Source organism: Periophthalmus magnuspinnatus, chromosome 7, assembly GCF_009829125.3.
Source record: "Periophthalmus magnuspinnatus isolate fPerMag1 chromosome 7, fPerMag1.2.pri, whole genome shotgun sequence".
Lineage (NCBI taxonomy): Eukaryota > Metazoa > Chordata > Actinopteri > Gobiiformes > Gobiidae > Periophthalmus > Periophthalmus magnuspinnatus.
The window spans coordinates 6695628-6706017 of NC_047132.1; the positions used below are offsets into that span (position 1 = coordinate 6695628).

The window sequence follows — 10390 nt, forward strand, 5'->3', positions numbered from 1 at the left end:
CATTACCTTGGATGGCAATATGACTGTTACACATCAGCAGATCTGTAATAGCTGTTAAATGTTGTAAAATTGATTAATGTAATAATGTAAATTACTGTCCAGATAAAAATACAGTTTTATGTTTTAGAAACAAAAATTTATGGATTGATTCTCATCCAGACCTCAATATTCAGAGTGAGAATGTATGGATTAAAACAGAGTAGATGAGCAGAAACGGCACTAAAAAACTACTAACAGACAACAGTGGTAAGATATGAATATTGAGGAGGACAGAAATTCATATAATGTACAAAATCAGTTTAGTGTCAGCTTGGCACTATGGCACCTGATGTTACTTCTGCATTGTCCCCTAACCCCATTATAAAATGTAAATTAATCCAAGTAGCATTAATATTTTTGGAAGAAATAATCGACTACTTTTTAATATTTTCGTTGATTCATGCCTTGTCCCTTTAAATCCCCCGGAACTAAAACATGCCTCTTCAAACCGGATATGGTCGCGCAACTGGGGTCAGAAGTTCTCTCTTACAGCCATCTTGGATATAACGACCCAAGTCGGTGAGTAACTCTGCGATAATCCAGCTTCATCCGACAAAATTTAACGCACGTTTTATCTAAGAAAGGTTTGGTGCTTTTCTGTACAGTGTGGGCCTTTGGTTAAAGGGGTTATTATCTAGGATTTGGGGGTGAGATGTTGTAAAATGGTCTTAGAAAGTTGTGTTCATATGTGACAGATAGCCGGTTCAAAATGGGGGAACACGAGACTAGTTTTCCCTATACAAGTGTGTAGTTGTGACAATATGTTGCCAGTTTCCAACTATGTTAAATGGGTTTAAAGAGTGTGAGCTTGTGTCACATTAAAGGTCCAGACATGGCCCATCCCTGATCAAGCTGCATGATCATGATAATGCTACATGCTAACGCTAACTAACCCGCTGTGTATGCAATAACATTAGGCTAACGCTACCCATGCCACCAGGACTGACTGGAGTGTTAAACCAGGCTTAGAAAATGTACATAGGTCTCAAGATAAACGATTGTTCTGCTTTGTTTCTGAATTATTATCATAGCCGTATATATCTTTGTCCGCAGCAACCATGCCTGGCGAAGCCACAGAAACGGTCCCAGTTGAGCAGCCTCAGGCAGAGACTGGTATGTGTACACCATGGTTTCACTTAACTTGAAGCATGTTTTGATATTGGCCCAAAGAGGTTCTGTGTCCCAGGGGTATATACTTGTAAACGCGTTGTAGAATATTGTGTTAACCTTTTAAAGTCCTATCTAGTAACTGAGGTGAAATGACAGGTGTCACGGGGGATCTGTTAAGACAGTTGTTTTCTGCTCAGTGGGACATGTTTGCATTGACATTAAATAGTAACGCAGAACCTCTATTCAACATTTCTCTGGTCTGTGTGTAGGAACTGCAGTTGCAGCAATTTTGTAAAGAATGCATGGTTTGCTCAACTAATGTAAGCATTTACTGATTTTACTGAATTCTTCAAACATTGGAACCACACACTTTTAAAAATGCTTTGAATTTATATTATTCTGATTAATTGGACACTATTATTTCTGAAATACTATTGCAAAGGTAGTGTTGTAGTTTTCTACAAATATACTATGAATTAAATTCACATATTAAATTGCCCATTAAGGTAAGGTACACAATCTTGTTCTGGTTAGAAAATTGTATAACACATGCTGAAGATGAGTTTAGAGGGTTGCTTGTCCACCACTTTTGGAAGTATGGTTTCCTGCAATAAACACTGAACAAGACAATCAAACTACATATGTCCAGGCAACTCTTTAAACAAGGTTCCATGGAAGGTTTGGGAATGCAGCTAAACATTATATGCACTTTGCACAGTGTATTTGCCTCAAATGTCAGCTGTCAATTAAGCAGTGGTGATAATGCTCATGCACAGCTTGTGGTTGTGTGAACACGTTCAGGGCAGATGTATGCGGAACAAACTGTGTGTTCTTGGTTTGTTGCATCTGTGTGAGGTGCTGTAAAAAGGTGGTGGCAGGTGTGTTTTAACCCCAGCGATGGACTTGATTTGAGAACTTTAACCCGCATGAAGCAAAGTCTCCTTTATCATCAAAGTTAAACGTACATTTCCCTCTTCAGCCACTCCTGCCCCGGCTGCCCCACAGCAGGCAGCTGCTGGTGCTGCTAAACCCAAGGGCAAAGATCCTAAAGGTGCCACTGCACCAAAGGCTGTACCAGGCAGAAGGAAACGCTCCTCTATGTCAGCCTCTTCTGCCTCTCCCACTTCTCCTAAATCTACTTCTTCTACTCCTCTCTCACCTGCTCTTTCTCCCCTTGCCACGTCCCCCAGCAGTGCCTCTGCAGCACATGGCTCTGCTCCAAAAGTGATCAAGGCTGGCAAACAAGTCAAACCCAAAAAAGAGTTTGTGCCCACTGCAGTTGTAGGATCTCCTGTTGAATCTAGCGCTAAAAAAGAACTTGAGAAGATCTCCTCCTCTCCAACTGTGAAAAGTGTCCTGCCTCCACCTGCCTTCAAGGTGACCTCCAAGCCTGCAGTGGCTGCTCCAATCTCATTTGCAGATACACTGGCAACTAGTCCTCCCAAAGCAATCGAAGAGAAGGTTCCAGCTAAAGCTGCTGATGATGACCTCCCTCCACTCATTCCCCCTGTGAAGCCCCTCAAAGTCCCTGTTCTGCCTCCAGCTGTAGAAGTCCCCAAATGCGCCACATCTCCACCCAAGTCTGTCCCTATTGAGGCTGTTAAAAAGACACCAATAGTTGGATCTGAGGCTAAACCAATTCCATCTGCAGCTATTCCCATTAACAAGGCTGCACCTGCTCCAAGAGGAGATGCTGGCCTGGCAACATCACCCAAACCTGCACCTGCTGAAAAACCTATCCCAGCCCCTGTCGCCGCACCCGTCGCTGCGCCTGCCCCAGCACCCGTCGCTGCGCCTGCCCCAGCACCCGTCGCTGCCCCTGCCCCAGCACCCGTCGCTGCGCCTGCCCCAGCACCCGTCGCTGCGCCTGCCCCAGCACCCGTCGCTGCCCCTGCCCCAGCACCCGTCGCTGCCCCTGCCCCAGCACCCGTCGCTGCCCCTGCCCCAGCACCCGTCGCTGCGCCTGCCCCAGCACCCGTCGCTGCGCCTGCCCCAGCACCCGTCGCTGCGCCTGCCCCAGCACCCGTCGCTGCGCCTGCCCCAGCACCCGTCGCTGCGCCTGCCCCAGCACCCGTCGCTGCGCCTGCCCCAGCACCCGTCGCTGCGCCTGCCCCAGCACCCGTCGCTGCGCCTGCCCCAGCACCCGTCGCTGCGCCTGCCCCTGCCCCAGCACCCGTCGCTGCCCCAGCCCCTGCACCTACAATCCCTGCCCCAGCCACTGCTCCTGTTGCTAAACCTGCCTCTGAAGAAAAACCTGCTACTGTCACTGCACCTGCCCCAGCTGAACCGGCTCCCACTGAAAAACCTGCTCCTGTCACTGCTCCGGTTGCTAAACCTACCCCTGCCACGGTTGCCCCAGCTGAAAAACCTATTGAAGTCCCTAAACCTGCTCCGGCTAAAGCACCCGAACAGCCTCCTGTTGTAAAAGCTGCAGAGCCTAAAGCTGCCGATGAGCTGAAACCAGTCCCTGTCAAAGCTGTGAAAACACCTATTGAGGTGGACAAGGCTGCTGCCGTGAAGCCCAGTGTTACAGAGGCTAAACCCGCACTTGCTGCTGCGGATCCAGCCCCTCGCAAACTGACTTTCGCTGAAGCAGTTGCTAAACCTGCCCCACTTAAGCCTGAAGTAGTCTCTGAGCCTGTCTCTGCACCCAAAGCTGCCCCTACAGCTGCTCCTGCACCAGCTAAAGCTCCTGCCAAGGTGGAGCCTGTGATCAAGAATGACCAGGGTATTTTCTTTTTACTTTTTTGAGTGTCACTGCTTTTCTGATTGTTGTTGGAGGTGACAATTAAATATGTTCTGGTACAGAGTGAGCTAGGTGTTTTCAAATTATATTGCAGTATAGTTTATTTGACATGGTGGGGCCTTGCAAAATCCTGGTGTGCTTGGACAAATGAAATGTAGCATAAGAAATTAGGATTTTACAATGGACAAAACTGCACAAAATATTAATATTGTAATAATCATTATCACAAGTTCTCAGTCTGACTTTTTTAACTGACTTATGTAAAGAGGGTAATATTTGTGATTGATTTATTTTCCTGTTTGTGCTGGTCTTTGACATGTTTGACTTGTAAATCAAGATGAGTAAAAGAAAATAACTGAACTTACTCATGTCAAAAGACATTAAAATATATCATTGTAACACAACCAAAACATAAGTTACTCAATATTGCATTTTTTTCTCATAAGGATGGACCTTGCCAGTAAATCTACATTATTGGGTCCAAAAGTTCTTAAGACGATGAAGAAGATGTTGCCCCACACACAACATTGTCAGATCCATGTTTATTATCATTTTAACCTGGTTCTGTTTGGTTTCCAGGATCAGGCACAGAGTCGGACAGTGATGACTCCGTTCCTGAGCTGGAGGAGCAGGACTCTGCACAGACACAGACGCAACAGGCCCAGGTCAGTACTCCACTGAAACTTCATCTATCAACTCTTCTGTGATGTTTTACAGTGACTTTCGTTCTTCTGAGTTTTCTTGAAGCCACCATTACTGTCCTGAGAAGAGACTAGTTTATATTGATGTGTTAATAATATTTAACATTTCTGTACTAGAGAATTTATGAAGTCAAATGTTGTTGCAGCTTGCGGCAGCAGCTGAAATAGACGAGGAACCAGTCAGCAAAGCCAAACAGAGCCGCAGTGAGAAGAAGGCACGAAAGGTAAGATATCTTTTAATACGGTCTTGTGACTTATCAATTATTGAAATGAAGAATAAAGTAGGAATATAATTAATGCTCACAAAAAAAATATATTGATGTGGGGCCAAAAGCAAAACCATTATTATAACCCCATTGCCTTTGTCAGATTTTTTTTTTTTTTTTAAACCAGATTAGGAAAGAAGTTTAATACAAATTTTTGGTTTTGTCTTGCAGGCCATGTCGAAGCTTGGTCTCAGACAGGTTACAGGAGTCACCAGAGTTACTATTCGCAAGTCAAAGAACATCTTGTTTGTCATCACCAAACCAGATGTTTACAAGAGTCCTGCATCAGACACATACATTGTCTTCGGTGAAGCTAAGGTACTTGTTGGTTGGATTACTTTTTAAGTTTTCACAATGTTTTTGAATATTTTAATTGAATAAAATAAATATGAAATTCCAAATAGATTGAAGATCTCTCTCAGCAAGCCCAACTGGCTGCTGCCGAGAAATTCAAGGTACAGGGAGAAGCAGTCTCAAATATCCAGGAAAACACACAGACGCCTACAGTACAGGAAGAGAGCGAGGAAGAAGAGGTGAGTTGAGATGTTTCTCATGGTAACATGAAAGCATTAAAAACATGCCTTATTTGTTTTAAGGTTGATGAGACTGGCGTTGAAGTTAAAGACATTGAACTCGTCATGTCACAAGCAAATGTGTCGCGGGCGAAGGCTGTACGCGCCCTGAAGAACAACAACAATGACATTGTCAATGCTATTATGGTATGTTTTTGGGGTTTTTTTGTACTTTATACAATATAAAACATTTTTTCTGTGATGATTAACACAGTGACTTTCGTTCTTCTGAGTTCACTGAAGCCACCCTATCTGTCCTGAGAAAATCTTGAAGTCTAGACCAAGTCGTTTTTGTTAACTTGCCTAACTAAGTTTTATTTTTATCTTGCAGGAGTTGACAATGTAACGGGACTCCATCAACTAAAAGTTGAAGAAATGTTGCTGATTAAATTTAAGCTCGTTTATACAATTTATACCCAAGATGGAAATAAAATTGTGGCTTGAAAAATCTCTCAATGTTACGAGTTTTCATTTGATGTCATGTATTACATCACCTTTCCATTATCAAATGAGTGTAAAATATGTGGAAAAGTTACCTTAAGATTTTCTACTTAAATGACACTAACACATTAAAATATTTTTGCCAAACCTCTATAAAAGCATTGGATTCTTATACTCTTATTGTAAACAATACTTCATTAACGTGATATGGGACTTTATATGTATAGTCAATGTGTGGGACGGGTAGATTTCCAATAAACTGCATTGAACATTTCTGCATAATTCAATTTCTCTGTAGATTTGAATTCGAAGTAAAATAAGTCAAAAGTAGATAAGGATATATAGAGTATAATGGTTATCACACTTTTGCTCAGTTTTTGTTGTAGTTTCCTTACACCAATACTTGAATAATCGTGTCCATTTGAACAGTCCTAAACATCATCCTCAGCTGTGGCTCTGAAAGCTCTAGAAACGTCTGGTACGCTTGAATTACGTCACGGCGTCATTCTTGTCCTCAGTTACGCATTAAGATCCGGAATAGAGTCCACGGACTGAGAGGCGTCTGCACTTTTCCTTTTTCTGTACTAAACTACCCGGGTTTTCTCCAAATCACTGTTCTCTGCAAAGAGGAAGCCTTCTTCAGATACAGACATGTAAGTTAGCTAAAGTAATAGACGACGTGAATCTAGCTGCTGAAAGGTATTGTGTCGTAGCTTCTAAGGCTAGTAAAGTGGTAGCGTAGCCGTACACACGCTTGCTGAAGGCGGGAGGATGGATGGCCTTATGAGAGGATAACACAGGATAGTGCGCTCAAAACGTGCTCTGAAATGAATGAAAACATATACAAACTTATAGCAGGGGATCACGAGGTATTATTTGCAGCAATGGCTCAGTAGGTTTTGCTTTCCGTTTCCATTTAGATGAGTGTGTACCGCGTGGTTAAACTACTAGTGGCTAACAACAGTACTCGCTCGGTTTACTGAATGGTAATTTTCCTATACAAGAACAGATCCTTTATGCATTTATTACGCTCGGAAATTCACTAACACCAATATGGGTCAAATGTATATGTAAATGTTCTTTACAAACTTAAATTGGTGTCCATCACTAACCTCCACAAGGCTACACTGCCCTCTCTGGACCAAATAATGTAGGTTAACAGGCGGACTGTAATTTGACAAATAAACTAATTTATACATTTATGCTATATTTCCTACTTTTACACTCTTTACATTTCTATTGTGGTCACCAGTAGAATATATATTTATTTCAATGAAAACTAATTCCCTCGTGACTTGGTGTCCAAAACAAACCTTTTAAACAGTTTTTTTACAGTACATTTTTTTCTCAATGATCACTAACAGATGTCACCATAGTGTCACATGAGCACAATGGTAACAAGAGACGAGACAGAAACTTAATACAAACACTATCTGATTGCCAGCTGTTCTGCCTGAGCATTTGGCTGCTTACAGGAATGGGCGATATTGACAAAAATTAATATTACTTCAATATTTCAGGTGGATTATCTCGATAACGATATTTTCAAAACACACCAGGAATGTGCTAAAGTGTGTATATTTAACTTTTTAAACTTTATTTCATTGTTTTATGTTGCACCATATCGCCAAAGCACATGCCTATTTTGAATTTTGTTCAGACAATTGCAATAAAGCTTTTCTGATTAACTAGAAAAGGGCAGAAATATCACTTTACCCTTGATTTACACAAAATTTTTCTGTTCAATTCACATGTATAGATATGTTACTGTATGTCTAGTTAAATTACTCATGCCCGGTATATGCATAGTTTTCCCTTGGTACTGATGACACATTTCACACTTATTTTCCTCTATAGGCATCCGGCAACCACCAAATGGTACGACAGGAGGGACTCTGTTTTCATAGAGTTCTGTGTAGCTGACAGCAAAGATGTCAAGGTCAATTTTGATAAAACAAAGTGTGGTTTCAGGTAAGTGTTAGATTGTGGTTTAAAAATGTAAATTATGGCTACATTAAATATATTTAATAATCACATGTACTGTTTTTTTCAGTTGTGTTGGAGGAACAGACAATGTCAGGCACGAAATTCTAATTGACCTATTTGAAGCCATTGATGAAAATGTCAGTTGAATAAATTAACTATACCCTTTGATTATGCTTAACGTGAATTACTAACTTTTGTTATGCTTTCTGTGCACTGTAATGTAGGAATGTAAGCATAGACGTACAGATAGATCGGTTTTGTTCTATTTACGAAAAGCTCAGCCTGGGACCCCTTGGCCGAGGCTAACGAAAGAGAAAGAAAGGGTGAGTATAGCTAAGATGGTTAGTGCAATATGCAACCGGTGTAATTAACATGCAAGTATAATTACTGAAATTTAAATCTTATTTTAATTTTTAGTTTTTAGGTGATGGAGGAGTGGGCATGTGTATTAATGTTGTATTTTTGGCAGCTCACGTGGCTTAAAGTTGACTTCAACAATTGGAAAGACTGGGCTGATGACTCCGATGAGGAAAACTACGATCAATTTCCAGATGTAAATATTAATTTCATAATTTGCATACTTTGTAAATAGATCTTAAAATACTATTCTAAATAATATACCTTTTGCATGGCTTTTCATGGTTTAATCTGTATTTGTTTACAGTTGATGCACAACATGGATGGCGATGATGACATGCCAGAAGATGTAAGACATTTTCAAATTTATGATTTAACTAGTTTATCTTCATCTTTTACATAAGATTTACATAATGGGTTTAATAATTACACTTTGCGCTAACTGTTTTTATGTTCTGTGCAGGAGGACAGTGATGATGAGAGTAAGTATCTAGTCATAAGCAAAGTTGGAACATTTCTTCATCAAAAGTTGAAAATAATTGTATTGTAATATGTTTTACAGAAATGCCTGATTTGGAATAGTCTGCTGTATAACAAAATTAAAGAACTGACGGCAGGAGGCACACACGCATTGAAAACAAATGTACATACATCTGAGTCAGTAGCCATATTTAAATGAATAGTCTCCAGATTGTGTAAAGATCAGTCACTGAAGGTTGTTGCATGGTTTTGTACAGAGCAGCTATCTCCACTTCCATTCGCTGTACTGCACCTTTTGGGTATCCTCTTTTACTGTTAGCCGTCATAACAACTAAGCACACATTAACAAATACATAAAAATGTTAGTGTTTGCTACAGAGCAATATGTGTAATTTACGTTTGTTTTGAAATATGTTTTATGTTGAAAGCTTTGCCCATTCCAAAAGATATGGTTTTAAATTGATAAGAGTAGTTAATGACTTAAGACCCTTGTATCCATCCAAAAAGACTCAACTTTGTTGATTAGAAAAAACAAATTTCAAAACGGTATTTATTATAAATTAGGTATCCAGAAGGTCCGCAATTATTGCTTACATGCATTTCTGAATTGCAATGTTTGTCTTTGTAAAACATTCACAATAGTTGCATTTTCTTATCAGCTTTGGTATTTGTTTAGCATCTAATCTTTATCCTTCCAAACCCATGAAACATGCACTAATGTTAAGACTGCAGGGTGCAGTGGTCTAATGCAGCTTAATGACGACTGTTGGGATGTGAGCAGTATATAGTTTGTTGCTGTTCTTGAAGTTCATTTTACCAGAAGACCCTGTTCATAATCTGATGTGTTGTTACACCCAATTATCTCTGCAATGTCATTGAAATGTGAGGGGATTCAAGTAATGTAACTTTTCAGTGAACAATTCTTTTTTTTTTTATTGTCTACATCTTTCTAATAAACGGTTTATGAAATTATTTAAATGCTTGTTATTTTCTATCTCATATATATTCTTATTGAGACTGAAGTGCTAAATAGATGTAATGGGGTGATATGTAGTTGTGCTTTGGAGTTTTATTAACACTTCTAAGAAATCTGTACATTGCAAGAAAACACTACACTGAAAATTAAGGCCCCAGTATGCAAATTTTTTTGCCAAAAAATATACCAAAATAAATGTGTTTATTCATAATGAATGTGTTTATTGGACTGAAAAACAGAAAAATATGCTTACTGTGAGTGGGCTTGTATCTCCACAAACCTGACTCTTTATTTGGTCTGGAGGAGGGTTGTGTCCTGCTTTTTTTCAGGGACATGTTCCTTTGGCTATAATATTGTAGTATATTGTGTATATATATATATATATATATATATATATATATATATATATATATATATGTGTGTGTGTGTGTAAGTTATTATTATTATTATTATCACAATCAATAATAATAACAATAATAATAATATAGGCTAGTGACTAAAACACTAGCCTATATATATATATATATATATATATATATATATATATATATATATATATATATATATATATATATATGTGTGTGTGTGGGGGGGGGGGGGTGTGTGTGTATAATTTTGTATTATTATTAGTAGTAGTATTATTAGTATTAGTATTAGTATTATTAGTATTAATTTCAAATTATTTGAAATAAATAACTATAATAATCCGTTCGTTC

At 39.5% G+C, this 10390-nt stretch overlaps 2 protein-coding genes and 2 non-coding genes across 6 annotated transcripts; all 4 read left to right on the plus strand.

Moving 5' to 3' along the window:
- Positions 1-467: 467 nt before the first annotated feature.
- Positions 468-5884, plus strand: naca (nascent polypeptide associated complex subunit alpha). 3 transcript variants are annotated; one of them, XM_055222971.1, is made up of 9 exons: positions 468-558; positions 1093-1152; positions 2129-3877; positions 4475-4560; positions 4743-4820; positions 5034-5180; positions 5267-5395; positions 5459-5581; positions 5766-5884. In XM_055222971.1, the coding sequence occupies exons 2-9, from the start codon at positions 1098-1100 to the stop codon at positions 5778-5780; spliced, it is 2382 nt and encodes a 793-aa protein (XP_055078946.1). In that variant the 5' UTR covers positions 468-558; positions 1093-1097; the 3' UTR covers positions 5781-5884. The 3 variants fall into 3 exon arrangements, with proteins under 3 accessions (XP_055078946.1, XP_033825156.1, XP_055078947.1); XM_033969265.2 differs by lacking the exon at positions 2129-3877; XM_055222972.1 differs by lacking the exons at positions 468-558; positions 2129-3877 and adding an exon at positions 604-623.
- On the plus strand, positions 4593-4665 carry LOC117374199 (small nucleolar RNA SNORD59). The gene has a single exon (XR_004541626.1). It is a non-coding gene; the product is annotated as a small nucleolar RNA SNORD59 (small nucleolar RNA).
- LOC117374198 (small nucleolar RNA SNORD59) lies at positions 5627-5700 on the plus strand. The gene has a single exon (XR_004541625.1). It is a non-coding gene; the product is annotated as a small nucleolar RNA SNORD59 (small nucleolar RNA).
- Positions 5885-6371: 487 nt separating the features above from the next.
- Positions 6372-9676, plus strand: LOC117373311 (prostaglandin E synthase 3-like). Its single transcript, XM_033969270.2, has 8 exons — positions 6372-6528; positions 7733-7846; positions 7929-7998; positions 8086-8184; positions 8331-8414; positions 8526-8567; positions 8682-8700; positions 8781-9676. Coding segments are annotated over exons 1-8 (450 nt in total). The 5' UTR covers positions 6372-6526; the 3' UTR covers positions 8801-9676.
- The last annotated feature ends 714 nt before the right edge of the window (positions 9677-10390 follow it).

Excerpts from the sequence above, each read along its gene's own strand:
- naca (XM_055222971.1), top strand. The coding sequence starts at position 1,098 with ATGCCTGGCGAAGCCACAGAAACGGTCCCAGTTGAGCAGCCTCAGGCA. Across the intron at positions 4,561-4,742 it reads CACAGACGCAACAGGCCCAG|CTTGCGGCAGCAGCTGAAAT; the intron begins GTCAGTACTCCA and ends ATGTTGTTGCAG. Across the intron at positions 5,181-5,266 it reads TTGTCTTCGGTGAAGCTAAG|ATTGAAGATCTCTCTCAGCA; the intron begins GTACTTGTTGGT and ends AATTCCAAATAG.
- LOC117373311 (XM_033969270.2), top strand. Across the intron at positions 7,847-7,928 it reads AAAACAAAGTGTGGTTTCAG|TTGTGTTGGAGGAACAGACA; the intron begins GTAAGTGTTAGA and ends TGTTTTTTTCAG. Across the intron at positions 8,185-8,330 it reads TAACGAAAGAGAAAGAAAGG|CTCACGTGGCTTAAAGTTGA; the intron begins GTGAGTATAGCT and ends TATTTTTGGCAG.